The sequence below is a fragment of the Benincasa hispida genome, chromosome 9 (assembly GCF_027475165.1).
Source record: "Benincasa hispida cultivar pf3 chromosome 9, pf3_genome.v1.1, whole genome shotgun sequence".
In the NCBI taxonomy this organism is placed as follows: Eukaryota; Viridiplantae; Streptophyta; class Magnoliopsida; order Cucurbitales; family Cucurbitaceae; genus Benincasa; species Benincasa hispida.
In genome coordinates this window covers 97489308-97508934 of record NC_143486.1, presented here as the reverse complement: position 1 = coordinate 97508934, position 19627 = coordinate 97489308, and the positions used below count along the sequence as shown (strand labels likewise).

General features: G+C 30.7%; 1 protein-coding gene across 1 annotated transcript; it reads left to right on the top strand.

Annotated features, from left to right (window-relative positions):
* The first annotated feature begins 10802 nt into the window (after positions 1-10802).
* Positions 10803-16861, top strand: LOC120069848 (cytochrome P450 CYP72A219-like). Its single transcript, XM_039021663.2, has 5 exons — positions 10803-11427; positions 11812-12029; positions 13598-13842; positions 13916-14303; positions 16225-16861. Exons 1-5 carry the CDS (start codon positions 11142-11144, stop codon positions 16648-16650), a joined length of 1563 nt encoding a protein of 520 aa, XP_038877591.1. The 5' UTR covers positions 10803-11141; the 3' UTR covers positions 16651-16861.
* Positions 16862-19627: the final 2766 nt, after the last annotated feature.

Here is a 19627-nt window from a genome sequence, read left to right as displayed (position 1 = left end):
TCTAGATCTTTTAACTCTGTTGCTTTTTCCAGCAAGCTTCTCATTGACTTCTTCCTCTATCGTTCTCTTCGTCGTGGCAAGTGGACATATCACACCACTACATCGCTCATCAACATGGTTAGAATGATAGGGTCTCAATCTACTTACGTGGATGATAGGGTGAATCTTTATCCACGATGGTAATTGCACCCAATAAGAAGCTTTTCCAGCCTTTTCGATGACTTCCACCATACCTTCATAGTTGGTCACGAGGCGACATTCTCTCTAGCCTTGCAATCGAAACTATTATGGACACAAACTTACTTGAACTTTGTCCACTAGTAGGAACTCTCAGCGTCTGGGCTTCCTTTTCCTACTCCTTGGAGGTAGAGACTTGTGTAAACTGTTCGACTTGACGCAACACTTTTCCAAGACACACAGAATTTCTTCAGGGGTTTTCCCTTCTGTGGTTTCAATTGTCTCGTGGGTAAGGTTCTTCTTCAACTGGAGGGGTAAGATTATCTTTATCCCATTCGACTGTTTGATCCCAGCATGCATAACTGTGGGCGAGACTCTGTGATCACTAAGAATTTGGTGAGGGGTATCGATATTACCTTATGCTCAAACAAGAAGTCCATCCCTAACACCACGTCAAAATCATCCATTTTAATGATCACGAAATCGGTAGGACCACTCCAATCCCCCAACTTTACGACTGTTCTTTTAACCATTTCTGTAATAGGCAAGGTCGTAGAGTTAACTGTTTTCATTTTACCTGCGCTTTCTTTCCAATAGAGATTCAACCGTCTGGCTTCTCTTTCAAACATAAAATTATGGGTGGCTTTAAAGTCGACCATGGTACTCTCGGTCGATTTATGGTTGACCAAAGCATCTATATATAGTACTATGCCTTTTTGGGTTTCTTTTATTTCTCCCATATTCCTTTGCAGGGCAACTAAGAATCTTAGGGCCTCAACTCATAGGGTTCGTCTTCCTCTACTTTTATATTCTCGTCCTCTACCTGAATAACTTTACCTTTCAAGTTCGAGGCTAATGAGGCTTGAAAGGCTTCAAAGACTGCTCGTTTCGGACACTCACTTGCCTTGTGTTGCCCCTTGCATATGTAACAGAATGGGGGCCGATAAAAGTTTTGTTGATTTGGCCCTCACCACGTATTTCTAGTCTTCTACTGAAGTGGTTTGCCATCCTCACTAGTGTCTTTGTCTCCCTCATTATTTCTCAATGGGCTTAAACAGTTACTCTTACTCCCTCTAGTTGGGGATCTCGATTGTTGCCTCATTTCTCAAGATTCATCAGTTAAGTCGAACAATCGTTTAGCTGCTGTGTATGTGGCTGGGAGATCTTGTACTCTCTGTTCATATAAATTTTTTTTCACGGGTTCAGCCCTTTGACAAAACAGAAAACTTTGTCTTTTTTTCGGACATATCCCATATATTCTATTGGGGTTGATGCCCTAAATCTCGTAGAGTCCTATAGTTTGTAAACACTTTGTGATTTATAATATATGATATTTTATTCACATCAGTATATGAAATATGTGATATTTTAGTTGCATTAACCACAAACCAATAAACTAAGATCCATGGTTATTATTATAACTTAAACATTTAAGTGATAACCTAAATGGTCTGTAGTATATGGATAAGAAAGAATACCTTATCCTGGTGACACTGAGTGTGGCTCGCTTTGTAGGTGTTACAAATGTTGTAAAGTGCTAAAAATGATTTGATCTTGATCATTCATGTATTAGACATGTGAGGGGAGATATTCTATACAAAGGAGTTTGTATAAGACCAGACCACGAAATGTTAGTCTCGTTATATAACGTCATTCATAATTGAGGCTTTCATTTCACTAGGATGACCATAGGTAACATAGCCTTAATCCTAAGTGAGTTGTGAACTCCTGCCTATGAAGGTTGTCCTTTGATTTGCATGGGTGAGAGTGGCCAGATCGCCGACTCAATAAGCCTACTATTTTAGGGATTCATCTGATTGGGGAGCTGAGAACTTAGTTACACAAGATAGAATTCACTCCTTCCCCGATGCAGGGACAAGTAGATAAATTGCTCTCTTAAGGGTTAATTTCGGGGCTTGAACAATGTGGCGTCATACCCTCTCTTGGCTCGAGAAGGGTTTAGTCATAGTGGGTCTATGATCTATTGTTCATTAGAGGAATCAATGGTACTTAAGGAGTTAGATTTAACTATAGAGGCAAAAAGATAATTTGGCCTAGCTTTACTTACGAGTGATTTGTGAAGGGTCATCGTACTGTCAATTGGTTATATCCAATGGACACAGAAATATATCTGTAGTGTGAAGAGTGTAGTTGTCGATCTTTAGTGGAGTTCTTGGCAGTTATCGGATGGTGGATATCGTGATTAAAGATTTTAGTCAGTTATTCACATACCGTTGGAGATTCAAGCTACAGGTTCATAAGGTCTCCTTGGTAGCTCAATGGATTCAAGTTGAGAATCAATTTTTGGGATAGTTTGAAATGTTCAAATTAACAAGAGGGAATTTGATTATACATGATATAATTAAATTAATACAATTATATATGATATAATTGATATGATATATTTGATACATTATTATTTGATTGAAGGAATTAATATAAATATGATTTATATTAAATGCCATAAAATAGAAAAAGAATTTGTAGGATTGTATCAACAGTAGTGGAAGCACAAGGATCATCTAAGCATTCAAATTCACTAATTTTGACATAATATAAAGCATGTTTCTGCAGAAAAATGGGTTTCAAGACATACCTCTTGTAGAACTTCTTCAAAGTTCCATCACCAGCTGCTATCTTCTCCATATCTTGTTGTAGACCATCTCAAGATCTTCCCCACTATTCTCTTGGTGCTCTAGATTGAGTTGTGGGACTCAAAACAAGCTTGAATCAAGGGATGAAGGAGAAAAGCTCACTGCAGCAACCTTGTTGGAGAACCATTCTTCAAACCAGTTTCTCTCTTAAAAACTCTATGGATTGCATCCCCAAGTTTTACTCCAATCTTTTCATTATATTGGAGATCAACATGCAAAGAGAAGAGTTGCATGAGTTGCAGCTCATGCTTGGAGAAGACAAAGGCAAGATTAATGCTTCATGTGTGAGCTATTTAGGTGATGGACAAATGGAAAAATATTTTTCCATTTTGTTTTCCAATTTTTAAAGTTTATCTAACAATCAAATTTTGATTTAAAAAATCTATTTGATTTTAAAAATGAAAAATTAATTAATTGCATAAATTAATTATTAAATAAAACTTAGTTAATTTAATATCAAATATTAAATTAATTTCAACACATATCCATCTTTATATATTTAAATCATATTTAAATATATAAATTCTCTTATTCCGTTTAATTCTAAAATTAAACATAATTATATATCATATAATTACTAATTTCCTTGAACTAGTCCGTTACGAGCTAGTAGGGGGATCTCGCGGACCTACAGATCATGGGCTCCAACAATTCGAGAGTAATTGGCTAAACTCATTAGACCAGATTAATCTCCATTCATTAACTAATGGGTCATTCCACTAAAGCCCATAATTGCATTCCCCTCACTGTAAATATATTATGTCCACATGATTTAACCATAATCAGCAAGTCAACAGTTCACAGGTTGTTCGTAATAACGGCTGGGTCCCCGAGATTACGTCTTATTCCTCAAGTCTCTACTGATCCTCTAATAAACAAATGGTTTATGATCCAATCACCAAACCAAACTCTCTCAGCCTAGTGAGAGGGTGGGGCTCCTTGTTCAAGACCTGGATTCAGTACTTGAGAGAACAATCTTTCTCCTATCCCTAAATCGGGTAGGCATGAACTCCGTCTTGCACCCTATGTCCCTAGCTATCTATCCAGTCTTACCCCTGAATGAGAGTCTTATTGAGCCGGTGCTGTTGAACCAACCCTCAACTATGAAAATCTAAGGACAATCCCAAATAAACAGAAGTTCATAGTCAGCTCAGGATTAAGATCGAGTTACTTAGGTCATCTAGGTGAAATAATCAGTCTTAAACAGTAAACAGTGTTATAAAGTAAGAGTGACTTATTTCTTAGTCCTGATCTTATGCAAACTCATTGCATAGGACGCCCTCACTCCTCATGTTATAACATGTACGAATTAGGATCACATCGTATGTAGCACTTTACAACTCTTTGTAACAACTACAGAGTAGGCCGCATCCAATAGTGTTACCAGAATAAGGTACCCAACCTCATTCATGTACCATAGATCATTTTGACTATTTACTCGAACCCGATCCATTCTTATATCTCCACATAAAGTTCAAGTACTCGTACAATAGTCATGGGTCTTAGTGTATTGGATTTAGACTTTCATACAATTTATGAGATCAATAACAAGTATGTTGATAATAGAAAATGTTTATCATTTTACAAACTACGAGTTTTTAGGACATAAAACTCAACAGAACTATAGTTTATATGTTGCATATGATGCAATATTAAAACTATAGGTTATAAATATAATATGATAAGTTAGTTATTGTATTTATTTATAATTTATCAATTATATGATAATTAAAATGCCTTTCCCTAAATAACCACTCTTAGTGGGTGGTTATACGGTTTTACGGCTAAGTGGGATAAAATGAAAAATAGTTTTTCTTATCATTGCACGATAACAAGTTATTAGATTACTAATCGAGAGACCACACGATAGTACCAAGTATACTAGACGATAGCTTGAGAGTATTTAAACGATCGAGTATCAAGTCTATACGATAGACTTCTTCTTCTATACGATAGTTCATCGCTTACTCGATCGTCTATCCAATCCTTCTCTCAAACCAAAATAAGTCAGAGCCCACAACTCCTGGATTCTCACACCGAGAATACCAAAGGAATCTTGTAGTAGTGTCTGAATCTATTCGAGGATCGAGTTGATACTCATTGCTGGTGTTCGAAGGAGATCGAGTCTGAGTTGATCGTTGCATTCCAGTTTGATCGAGGGAAACACTTGAAGAAAAGTTCTTCAAAAGTATTGTTTCTTTCATCCTTTGTATTTAATTCAAAACATGTTGTAATTTATGATTAATGCATAATTTGTTTAGTATTATTGTAAATGTTTGAGTTCTTTCATAATGGAGTTTAGAACGATTCGCTTCCGCTCAAAGGTCTTCTATAATTAGAGTTCCTTCATATTTAATATTAGCCTAGAAAATTGTTTCACATAGTCCCTAATAGTGCTAGTATGTTTCAATTCTCGTAGCTTATGTCTTGCCAAAATTTCAATATTCTCGGGGAAGAACTAAGAACACAACTCCTATTTCAACCTCTTCCACGTGTCAATGGTGTACCGACCCTCTTGGATGTCCATGAAATTGGATCTCCACTATAACTTGGCATCCTCTGCTAGATGCATTATCGCTAAGATGATATTTGACTCTTCAGTAGCTATGTTCATAGGTCTGAAATACTACTCCATATCAAAGATAAAATTTTCTAGCGCTTTCGCGTCACGAGCCCTACAGAAGGGCTTAGGTTCAGGTACTTTTACCCTGTTAAATTGAACTGCACCTCCAGTTGGGGCTTGATTTCCTACTGCTCTCATGGTGAGGTTAACTCTTGCATTGATATCCACAATCTCTGCCTGGATGACATCGAGGATGGCTCGAAAGTCTTCAGATAACTCAATCACCATATGAATTATCGCTTCTGTGAGTTGTCTAGTTCTTTGACACACTCTTCTATAGGGGCAACAAAACTTGACAAGCCATCCTCAGATTCGAAATTACCAGTTATCATGGCTTTTGCTTCTAGGGTCTCAACCCTTGTTAACAATTCCTTGACAGACATCTCGTCCAAGTGGCCAGCCACTGCGCCAATTTCATTGGCCTTGTTAGAGACTTTTTGTAGCCGAGTTTCTAAGAAATGGACCTGATTAGGGACTTCTATTAGATAGAGAATTTGCTCTTTTATCTCGACCAACCGGTCAACATGGAACTTGCCCAACTATTTTATAGCGGACATGGTCACAACTTCTCAACTTCACGAGCCAACTTGGCTCTAATATCAACTATCACAATTGCACCCTCGTAAGAGTCTCAAGACAGTTGTGCAACATTTGTTCTCGCCTTCGAACAAGTCAGCCAATCTAAATTCGAATAGTCGATGATACAATAGGCATTTCTCACAACTGCCACCCTCGTTCTTGAGAAAATGTTTTAGAAAACGGGTTTAGAGAAAAAGGTTTTCACAAACGTATGAAAGCATGATTAAGCAATAAAGATTAGTCATACAGCTAGAAAGCAATAAGCAACAACAATGGCTTTATAGCATACAACTCTCAGGTATAAGGATTTAGTGATTAATCTTACCCCCGTATAGTGCATTCTGAACAAAAAGACATTTTCCACCTTTGCATATGAAAATGGGCGAGCAGTTATACACTAAGAATAGTACATAGAAGGTAAACTAACTAGCAAAATGAAATACATAGGACGAAAGCATGGTAAAAAGAGGTGGAGGGGAACATGCAACCATAAACAATACGTCCTGGACAAGCATGACTGTGACACCCAGAATGCACCCAAGTATTATCCCTATTATAATTAATTTGAGTATTATATAGTTTTAGATACTTTGATTTCAATTTCTTATAAGTACATTATCAAAATGGTTGAATTCTGAGCATTGGACTTCTTTTTTAAAATTTTCGCATTTAATTTCTTAAAGCCATGAATATCTCTCTTTCAACTCTTTAATCAATCTTCTCATTCTCCAAGTTCTGGCATGAAAATTAAAAATATATTGCTTTTTTAATATTTGATATGGTCCCCAGAGTTATTCTATGTTCTTTACTTCTTGAGAGTTTAGTTTTCCATTATGTGTAGGATGAGTTTTAATGCTAGTGCAATAAAAGCTTGCCAAATTTCTAGTCACACTACAAAGCAATTACAGTGGAATAAGTAGCAAGCAATTACAATACAATAAATAAGAAAGTCAAACAATAAATGAAATAAATAAATAGAGAAATAAATACTTTGTGTTTTCTTTCCTAATTATAGTTGGATAGGGATACTCTAACCACAGACCTCGTAGTTATTAACATATAAATATGTCAATCGAGTTATGTTCAATTTGATGAATAAAACAAAACGTTGCTTGAATACGAGGAGTCTAGTTAGAATAAAATAAAAGCTTTGCTTTTAAGTATTACTAGTATTTTTTATATGTAGTATTCATTAAAAAAAACTTATAATAATGAAATATAATAGTTTGGGTTGTCGAGTTTAGAAAACGAAAAAATAACTGAGTGATTATGTATTGCAATTCAAAATACAAAAGTCCCAAGTATATAATGATTACTTTTTTAATACTAATAGTTTTTCTTCCTATAATATAAAATCTAAATATTTATAATAATAATAAATAAATAAATAAAGCAAACAATCCAACCAAAAGTTATAAGAAAAGCAAGAAAATTACGGAAGGAGAAAAACAAACCTATTTACTAGAAAAGATTTGAGCTTTTGTTGAAAATAAGTATAAAAATTTATATTTATATAGTTGTAGGAGACAAAAAGTAATCAAACTCTTGAAATTCCAATACATTGACATTTCATTATTGATTATAATTAAAAATAAATAATAACTTTTAAATTTCATTTAAATAATCATAGGTGATTTTCAAAAATAGAAAAATAAGAAAAACTATTTACATAAACTAGTAAAATTTAATCATTTTAGTCTTCTATCAATTTCTATCACTGATAGATACCGATAGACTTCTATCAGATACTAATAGAAGTCTATCAATATCTATAGTATTTTTTTTTATTTCTATAAATATTTTGAGATTTTTTTAATTTATGAAAATTTTCCATTTTTAAATAAAATCACGTTATTTATATTCTATCTTAAAAAAATTATATTTTAACCTTTCCATTTCTATCTTTTCACATTATTATTGAATAATAACTAACTAAATAGTGAATAGTGATTCATTGCTTATTACTTTAAAGTTAGTTCGTGAAAATTCTAAAGAAATTAATTGTTCACATAGGCATGAAAAAGTTTGATCAATAAATTTTAAACTTCAATATTAATTCTAATTAAATGTAAAGTCATACATTTTATGGTTATTTTTTAGAAATTAATTAAGAAAACTTTGAATACGAAAGTTTTTCATGTTCTACCTTTTCATATTCTCATACCTTTAAGTATAATTAACAGTATAATTTTAAAGCTTTGTACTGAAAAAAGAATTAGTAAGGGTTTATAACATCTGCATTTTTTTTTTTGTTTGGACAATATATAGGATGAGAGATTAAATCTCTAACCTCGAGATTATCATATATACTTGATACTAATTGAACGATCCTCATTTTGACACCTAAATTTATATTTAATTGATAAGCAAAGTAGTTTATGCCAACTTAGTCTTTTCCTCCTTTTCTTCTCATTTTCTTTAGTTGTAAGATGAGGAATTAAACCTCCGTCAACAATAAAAATAAAGGTTAAATTACACCCTTTTATTTGTGTGTATACAAAAGTCCTTAAAAATGTTTAACAAATTTTTTTGGAAAGATTTTTTTAACTTTAAACATAGTTAATAGAAATATATATTGAACTTCCAATTTTTAGTCTATTATCATATTTTAAAAAGAAGGTTAAAAAAGCATTTTTGATTTGTGGGCTTTCATCAAAATAGGAATTTAGTCCATTAACTATAGTTGGCAATGATTTATTCCTTGTACTATCAAATTTTGTAACAGTTTAATCTCTAAATATTAATAAGTAATGGTTTAGTCTATACTTTAAAATTTATAACAATTTAATCCGCATCATAAAAATTACATCAGGTTAAGTATCCATTTTTATTAAGTAAGAACATATTATTTATAGTGCATGTATGACATTTTTGTTAAATCCAACAAAATTTAATATCATTTACTAAGCCCGTAAGCATCCAAAATATCTATTGAAAATATGTTTGATTCTAATCGTTTGATATTGGGAGACTTTTAAAATTTATTCTTAAAAATTAGGATATTTGTAATATGTAGTAGATTAAGAGAAAAAATCTAAAAATATATTACATCTTTAAAAGATTTGTAAATATGGATGAGTTGACTAGCCAATTTTTGATTTTTTTTTTTAATTTTCAATTTCGTCCTCCCTTGTCTTATCTTGTTGTACACCTTTTTTTTTTAGTCTTTTTCTTTTCTTTCTTTTCTTCGATTTTTGTTTCTTCCCTTACTTTTTTCATTTTTTCATTTTTGATTTTCTTTTCTTTTATCTAATTCATAAGTGACTTAACACCAACAAGCTAATCATCAAGTTTGATTATTGTAACAAATAATAAATATAAATAGCAAATGAAGTGTATTAGTGATAGCCAATAATATTTTCTATCATTGATAGCTTAGTCTTTGATTATATTTTCATAGTTAATAGCCACTTATATCATTGATAGCCAACTTAGTGAATTTAATTAATAAAGTTGAATCTTGAACTAAAATGTAAGTGGAATGTCTATAAGTTATTACTAATAGCATGTTTATCAGTGATAAAAGCTATCATAAAAAAGAAAAGAGACTTATAAATGTTTGTGAAGGACAAGAAAGGGGCAAAAAGATGTTCAGTGGCTATGATTGATAGAAGCTACTACTGATAACACGTTACTAGTGATAGAAGCTAATACTAATAGCATGTTATCGATGATAGAAGCTACCACTAATAGCACGTTATTAGTGATAGAGAACGATCACTGATTGCATGATATCAATGAGATCATTGATAGCATCTTATCAGTGAAAGAATTTATCACTGATAACCACAATATGAGTGATGTTAGTGATATCGGTGATAGAAATTAGGTGATATCTATATATCAAGTTTCTTTCAAATGTGATAACCAGTTATAGAAGTCTATCATTGATAGCCTTAAGTGTTAATATTTCAAGGTTGATTTTAATTGATGAAAGTCTATCAGTGATAGTCATGATAAAAGATTATTTATGGTAATCAAAGTCGTTGGTCTTCTTTCAAAGTTGATCACTATTTATAAATATATCATTGATAGCCACTGATAGCCTTAAGTATTGATATTTCAAAGTTGATTTCAATTGATGAAAGTGAATCAATGATAGCTACTGATAATTGATAGCAAATTAAAAACTAATATTTCAAGATTGTATTAAATTTTCTCAAATTGAAAGCTATCGCCGATAGTTATAGCAATTGATAGAAGTTGATAGCAACTACCAGTGGCTATCACTGCTGTTATCAGTGATAGCTTTTAATTTGAGAAAACGGGGAAGAAACGAGTAAAATGGTGGCTAGACATGAGTTTTTTAGTCTTTTACCATTTTTTTATCTATATATACATTTATTTTATCCTTTATTACATATTCGATTATTTTGAGCTTGAATTCTATTTATGCAACTAACCCTAAAAATTAAGGACAAAAATAGTCTCATTAAAACTTCAAGGACCATTCATTGTAAAGTTAGGGAGTAAAAAGATATTTTTTTTCTAAAAGAATATAAATTTGAAAGTAAGCATGTTGAGAATGGACCTTTTTAAATATAAAAAAAATATTTAAAAATATTTACATTTTATAGCAAAAATTTTCGAAGTACATATAATTTTGAAACTTTTTGCTATGAAGTATAAATATTTTTTGGATTTTTCTATTGGTAAGAATATCCCTTTTTATAAGAATGATATCATAAATAGAACTACAAAATATATACACATACATGTATACTTAACCATACATATACATGCATGTTTAAAGAATACAGAAAAAAAATACACTTTTTATCTATGAGGTTTCGTTCAAGTTGCATTTGAGAACGTAAATTTTCAAACTCACGAACTTTACCTCAAAGATTTGGTTTTGGTAGGGCGAAGGTCGACGTGACCACATATTTTTTTATTAAAAAATATTTGTCTTTAATTTTTTAATTATCAAATTATTAAAAAAAAACGTTTTATTATAATTTTTTTTCAATATATTATGATATCAATTGGAATATGGTACTTATAAATAGCAGAGACTGTGAGAGAAGAAGTCATAGCGATTTATTGCTATGTGAAAAAAGTTGTTCAATAAACTCAGTTTTCAAAACTCTCTCTGTTTGTTTACAAACATGTCGATGTCGTATGTTGGAGCTACGATTTCGATTTGGATAATAATTGTAGTATTATTATTATTATTGGGATGGAAATTAATGGACTGGATTTGGTTAAGGCCGAAGAAATTAGAGAAGGTTTTAATACGGCAAGGATTCGCCGGAAATTCTTACCGGATTCTGTACGGCGATTTGAAGGACAGAGCCGCCATGAGAGAGAAGGCCATCTCCAAGCCCATGAACTTCTCCAATCATATTGCTCCACGTGTTATTCCTTCTGTTCATCATACCATCCAAAATTATGGTAACATCCTATATCATCCACAAAATACCTTAAATTCCCTTTAGGCCCAATGTTTTGTCGGGACATGTTTGGGAGAGATTTTAAAATCATCAAAATTATTTTTACTATTTTAAAAATCACTCGAAAACACACTTTTAATCATTAAAAAAATTAATTTAATTTTTCAATTTTACACCTTTTAATGTAATTTTAATATCATCAAAAATTAGTTTTGAAGAATTAAACATGTTTTAACGTTAAATTAAAAACGATAAAAGTGATTTTAACCATTTCCAAATAACTCTCGAACATCTTTAAATGAATTATCGTGGATTACATTAAAATTTATTTAGGTGTAATGTAATTTTGCTGTGAAGCATTATTATTATTTTTGGAGTATTGCAGGCAAGAATTCATTTATGTGGCTTGGTCCTATACCAAGAGTGCACATCATGGATCCTGAAGAACTCAAAACTGTGTTTTCATTGATCAATGATATCCAAAAGCCAACTCTGAGTCCTCTTGTCAGGCTGCTTGTAGATGGACTTGCATTCCATGAAGGACCAAAATGGGTCAAACATAGAAAGATAATCAATCCTGCATTTCATTTGGAAAAACTCAAGGTATCTAATTTCTTTCCATATCACTGATGGAGTATTTGAGATACTGAATTATTCATTATTATAATCACCGATTGTTATAGTCGGTAGGTTACAATAGACTCGAAAACTTTCACAAACAAATAATAAGCTCGATCTCGATCCACTAATACAAAACTAGAAATTATTGTCAACAACTAATTTTCATGATAGTTATTTTCAGTTATTCTATCACATATCAAGCACTTTGTGTAAATGTAATAATTAGCTTTTTAACGACAATATGAAAACATTTCCGATAATTATAAGTTGTTATTGCTAAGTGTACGATGATAAGTTATCATTGTTATTAACTGACCCAATTTTTTATATTTCTACAACGGCATAGAATATTGACGACAACAAAAAAATATCAATAAAACATATATATATATAGTGACATAACTATGTAAACTGAATCCATGAACCACAAGAAATGGAAAATTAGGTTCCAACTAGTTTATTTAATTAGTAATAAAGGATTCACTTTGTTATAAAGTCTGAGAAGAATTCCATAACTATAGCTGGTAGGAAATAAATAAATTTTAGGGGCTAAGCTAGTAGGCCTCACCCCATTTAAGGATACCTTCCCTACCATTTATCTCATTGATAACTTGATCAATAGAAATCCAATGTAATGAAATAAGTGGAATGTTATATTATAATCACGAGGTTTGTGGTTCAAATCTCTTTATCTTTATTATATTAAAAATCAATATTTTTATCTTTACAAAAAAAAATAATAATAATTAAATGTATATTTGAGAGTGATTTTGAAATGATTAAAATCACTTTTTTATATTTTAAATCACTTCCTTGGTAACGAAAGCAAAGAGAGGGTTTTTTTGCCATTTGATTCTTTTTTTGTGCGCCTCCGTCACTTTTTGGATTTGGAGAGCCTACTTTTGGAACCAAATGGTTCCATCTGAAGGATCTCGCGGCTTGGAGGGAGAATCTGATGAGAAACTTATTTTTGGAAACGGGAGGTTCGGAGTTCCCACACTTGCTCTAGCTCTAAATTCTACTTTATATTTAATTTTATGCTTTTAAATGTAATTTTTATATCATCAAAAAATTGATTTTGAAACATTAAAAATATATTTCATAATAATTTTAAAAATGACAAAAGTGATTTTAACCATCAAACAGAGACTTAATTATTTAGTTTCTTTATGACAACCCAGTAAACAACTTCAATTGATCTACAAGTTCATTTTTCTAACTCAAATAATTTCCTACTCTATATAAGTATACTTGTAAGCACACAAATGGGGAACAAAATATTTGAGTTACTATGACCCCAATTTTATAGCATTCATGTTTCCTAGAAACTAGAAATAATAATAAAAACAAAAGAGAAGATTATTTATATTTCTTGTTCTCATTTGATAACCATTTTTGTTTTTTGTTCTTGCTTCTAATTCGTAAAAAACCAGAAACGAAAATGTCATCAAATGATTTACATATAATTTAAAGATTATTACATCAAACTTTGTTGTAAAATATGTTGAAATGTAATCAATGATCATACATACCTTTACATTGGCTTATAGGATATGGAACCAGCATTCTATCACAGTTGTAATGACATGGTTAGCAAATGGGAAAACATGGTCTATGTAGAAGGATCTTGTGAGTTAGATGTAATGCCTTTTCTACAAAATATGGCTGCTGATGTGATTTCTCGAACATCATTTGGGAGTAATTATGAGAAAGGAGAAAAAATTTTCAAGCTTCAAACTGAACTAGCTAATTTGGTGCTGCAATCTACCTTACGAATTTATATTCCAGGATGGAGGTAATTAATAACTTTAATACATACATCTATTATGAAACATTTCATATCATGATCGATGATTAATTTTGTGCAGATTTCTACCCATAAAGTCAAACAATAAAATGAAAGAGATAAGTAAGGAGATAACAACTTTGGTCTTAGGTACTATAAATGAAAGGGAAAAGTCTATGAAGGCAGGTGAAGCTATACAAACTGATCTATTAAGCCTTCTAATGGAATTCAATTTGAATGAAATTAAACAACATGGAAATAATAAAGACATTGGAATGAGCATAGAAGATGTTATTGCTGAATGCAAGCTTTTCTATATTGCTGGCCAAGAAAATATAGCTACATTACTAGTTTGGACGATGGTATTGTTGAGTTCATACTCAGAATGGCAAGAGCATGCAAGAGCTGAGGTCTTTGAGATCTTTGGTACCAAGAAACCAGATCATGATGGTTTAAGTCGACTAAAAGTTGTGAGTTGTGATGATATTCTCCTGCATTTACATTCTTTTTATCTATTTTTCTATCTCATGTCTGAAATTTAAATGCTCATCTTCTATGATAAAACAATCACATGAGAGTTTTGGTGGTATGGATAGTCTAGAGAAGTTTCTAACCTTAATCTCAATCAAGCTTTAATGCCTTTGGATTATGTAAGTTGAAAGGATAAAGGCTATTTGGTAAACTTGACATCTAAGAAGTATGAACATTTAGTTCTTTCTAAGCATCTTGGAAAAGAGATAAGATGGTTCGTCACTCAAACACAGATGTTAAACATAGAGTACAAACATGCACTATAACAACAAAATAATGACAACAAGAATTCAAGGAAGAACACAAAGAAGTTGGTAACTTAGATCAGTAAAATCCACTTATGTCTGGGACACTAAGGGCCCAAGAAAGATAATCCACTAATATTAAAGAGTCAAGTAATTACAACGTAATACTTATTTGCAATACAACAACTACTATTGTGACTCACGAAAAGCCCAACTCACATATTACCTAAGCCCCCCTAGATGTGAGACTCCCTCTCAAGAGAACTTAAGGTTCCCCCAAGTATGTTAATATTGGTGTTAAACCCTTCTGTATCCAACAGTGTGGGAGACTACTCTCCAACGATATTATCTTCCGTTTTTCTCAGTGAACTCCTTTCACTAATGAATCTTAGGTCCTCTCTAAGATGGAGAACTCATTCTCAAGAACGAAGTCTTAAGCTCCTCCTAAGACAGGATTTATCTTCAAGGTCTTATACTTTTCAATCAACGAAATCGCACAACGAAATATAATAAGCAAAGATAAAAAAAAAAAAAAAAAAAAAAAAAACATGATGTTGCATGGTTTAGCCACCAAGAATTGAAACACCCTTGATCGGTAAGTAAACACAATAACCCTAAATGAAGACCAGTATTCTCCTTTTAAAAATCGTGGTTGAGAAAGGAAATAAAATCCTCAGTTGAAAAGAATAAGTTGCTCCTTGAACAAGGAAAATATTAGTCAAAATAAATCTGCCGAATTTTTCCAGATAAGGAAAGAAAATATACTCCAGAGATAAAATCTGTTGTGACAACAACTTAGACAACATTTGTGATAATTATAAAACCATCATAAGCAGCCTTAGAGAAATATAAAGCCAATTAACAAAACTCTAACATTAAGCATCTAAATGCATGAACAACAAACTTGGCATCCATGTGGAATACATGAAACTAATTTTTAAGCATATAAATGCATAAACTTGTTGACTTTGAATATCTTTATTGTAAAAATGATATATCTATTTAAATAAACGTGTCCTTATCGTGTCTATATCCTAGATTATAAAAAAGTAGTATGTTATAATACTTTCATGTACTATAAGTAAATCCTGTGCTTCTTGCTGTTGAGAGTACTGCCTATGATCACTTAGACTAAGCTTCGTGTTTATGAATATTATCAATCACGATAAGTGAAAGTGAGGAGATCTCACATTTAAGGAAGGTTGAAGTATACAGATATAGATGAGATCTCATACAAAAGATTAAGTACGACTGTTTGAGGGGATCTCTCAAGCAAACATTGGGAGAAACTTTATTGTGGAAGTAAAAGGATCTAAAATTTAGAGGGAATAGAATATACGTGAGTTACTGTATAAGGAGTTTGATAGATAAGTATCTTGTTGTAATTTCTATATAGTAAAGTTTCTTTCTGCTGGATATATTACTCTCAGAGTATATGATATTATTGCACCAAACTGGGTTACCATCTCTATGTCTCACTATTCATATTCTTGTTGACTGATATTAAGTTATTTTGCTTATCAATTATCATGTTACAACATCTTCTTGACTTGTGTGTATCCTAAGAAGTTATGTATTAACTAACACATGATAAGTGACTTTTGTAATGACACAGATAACTATGATCTTGAACGAGGTTCTTAGGTTGTACCCACCGACGAATATGCTTGATCGTCTTGTTAAAAAAGAAACAAGAATTGGAAAATTTACTTTACCAGCAGGAGTGATGTTGGGCTTACCAATTATTCTCATCCAACGTGATCCTAAGTTATGGGGAGAAGATGCAGATGAATTTAAACCAGAAAGATTTTCTGAGGGAGTTTCTAAAGCAACGAAAAATCCAATGGCTTTTGTACCATTTGGTTGGGGTCCTCGAATATGCATTGGACAAAACTTTGCCATGGTTGCAGTAAAACTGGCATTATCAATGATTCTACAACGCTTCTCATTTGAGCTTTCGTCGTCATATACGCACGCTCCCACGGCCTTTATAACAACGAAGCCTCAACATGGAGCTCATATCATACTACGCAAACTGTAGTTATCTACTTAAGCTAAATATTGCATCAAAAAGGCTAGGAAAGTTCTGTGTTTTAACTATGTATAATTTCAAAACCTTTGAGAAAAAGATATCTACACATGGTCTCAACTAAATACCCTTTAATTGCTCATCAGCTCCTAAATAAACAGATGTAAGTGTAATATGTTTCGGATTCAAAATAGTCAAATTTATGCACTACAACTTTTGAAAATTGACTTTCTTTCTCATCGTCATTCTTACAAACAGTTCATCTGAGGAAGTCGCATTCATATCTAATTGATTAATTGTTTTTTTTAAGAAACGAAAAATTACCTTTTTAGTACTTGAGATTTAAAGAATATGCATACTTAGTCCGTAAGTTTCAAAACGTACCTTTTTTAATGCTCAAATTTTTTAAAATAGATGTATTTAGTTGTTTTCAAAATGTAACTTTGTATAGTTCCTATGCTTTTCAAAATAGGTTTAAAAGCTCTCTGCCATAATTTTTTTATTATTTTAAATTAGAAAACTAATTTTGAAAAACAATACATCTTCTCTTTAAACTTATTATTTTAAACTTATTTTTTATTTTGAAATAGCATATAATTATATAAAATAACACAAAAAGTATTTTAGGAACATTTTAAACTTATTCTTAAAAATTTAGGGACTAAAAAAGTATATTTTGAAAATTGATTGATCAAATATATCTATTTTAAAAAAAATTAAGGATTAAAAGGGTATGTTTTTAAAACCTATGGATCAGAAACATCTATTCTTCATAATTTAGAGGCTAAAAAGTAGTTCTCCAAAAAAAAGAAAAATAGAAGTCATGACCTATTAGACACATAATCGTACCTATATGACTTTACCTATATATAACTTTGGTTAAAATATACCTTCTTACATTAAAATATTATTTCGATTATGATATCTTAAGGCTATTTTAGTTTTTATACTTTTTCAGGTTCAAATATTATTTGAGCAATTATAATAATCTTCAAAGAAATGGATTTCTTCTCTTTTGTAATTTAATTTCTTCTATTTTAGTTTTCATACTTTCGTTTTTTTTTTCTTTGACATTTTAGATTTTTAAAACGTAGAAATACTACACAGCGATAAGTATTAAAAGTAAATATTGAAATATTTATGTTATATTTAATTTTAAATATTTATAAGAAAAATTCTTATAAATAAAAAATTATAAAAATATTTACATTTTATAACAAAAGGTTCCAAAAGTACAAGCACTTTTGAAACTTTTTGCTATAAAATGATATAATTATGCATTTTAGAAATAAGAATAGTTATCAAGTGCTTCTGTTTTGCTATATCAAACAGATCCTAATATTTTTATTAAATGAAATAATCATACTTATTTCCTATTTTTCAAACAGATCATAATATTTTTTTGTTATAAAATGTAAATTATAAAAATATTTACATTTTATAACCAAAGGTTCCAAAAGTACAAACACTTTTGAAACTTTTTGCTATAAAATGTTATAATTATGCATTTTAGAAATAAGAACAGTTATCAAGTGCTTCTGTTTTGCTATATCAAACAGATCCTAATATTTTTATTAAATGAAATAATCATGTTTAATAAGACTAAAAAATTCTCTTAGAATTATAGGTTTTTGGAAACTTTATATCTAATTGATATTTATATTCTATGTTTGCTCTATAATATCTCTTCCATTTCCTTTTTCTACCCTACTTCAATCTATAACCTAATACTTCTTTATATTTCCTATTTTTCTCACCTTTTTTCTTCAATATTCTCTCACTCTCCTTCTTGTTAAATGTTTGAATTTTATTTATTAAAAAAGAAAATTGCCTTTTCAATTAAGATACATAGACTATAACAAGAAGAAAAAAAAAAATAATGAAATCACCGGAAGATCTTAAGACTTAAATATTTTAATAAATTTGTACAATATTTGAGTATGTGTGTTAATAGCCAAATACTTTTAAATATTTTAATAAATATGTATTTGATTATTTATCATTTCGATGAGTTTTAAATATGGGATTTTAATTTTGGAATTTTGTGAGATTTTGTGGGAATTTTATGCATTAACTTTAAGTTTTGGTTTATAATTTATTTTAAAATTGGTTCCGAGATAATAGGAGACCAGTCCAGATACAGCTTCCAAGCCCACTTTTGACTTAATAAGATAGACGAAGTGCCTACCGCTAATAGAATAACTTCGCTGGGAAATGCATCCCCTTCACTATATTAATGGTACGAGCATTTTTTAAAAATTTTTTTAAAAGGTTAAGAGTATTGCTGCAACCTTTGAAAGTTTAGTAATATTATTTTAATGATTTTTTTTTTTTTAATTTTCATCTACATTCTAACGATAAGAGTAATTTTGAAACAAAATATTAATGGTTTTCATCCAAAACAAACTATAAGAGATTTTCTTAACTTTTTTAAAAAATTAAGAATTATTATAAAAATTTCTGAAAATTTAAGAGTATTTTTTATACAAAGTATAAAGTTTATGAATATTTTTTAGGGGAATTGCATTGGATAACAAATTTTGATTATATGTTAGCATCATGTCATCAACTTTTAAATATGGTGAAATATGTTGAAAATAATATACATGGCTAAAAATCATGTTATTTAACATTTTTTTTGGTTTGAAATCTGCTTTTACTAGTTTCGATTTGGTTAGCTGAAGATTTCTTCAAGCACAATTTTTGTTCGATCCTGGGTTTCAATCAACCTCTGTGTTTCGTTAATTGTTTGATTTTTATTCGATTGTCACGTGATTTCATTAGATATTAGGTACTTTGTGATAATAATAATAATAATTGCTCATTGTTTATATTTTGGGAATGTTTTTGAAATGATCATTTTCATCATGTTTGAGATTACTTCGAAACACAATCACTCAAAATCAATTAAATATCACATTTAAATGCATTTTACATAGTATTATAATTGATTTTGAAGGAATAAAAGCATTTTTCGAGTGATTTTAAA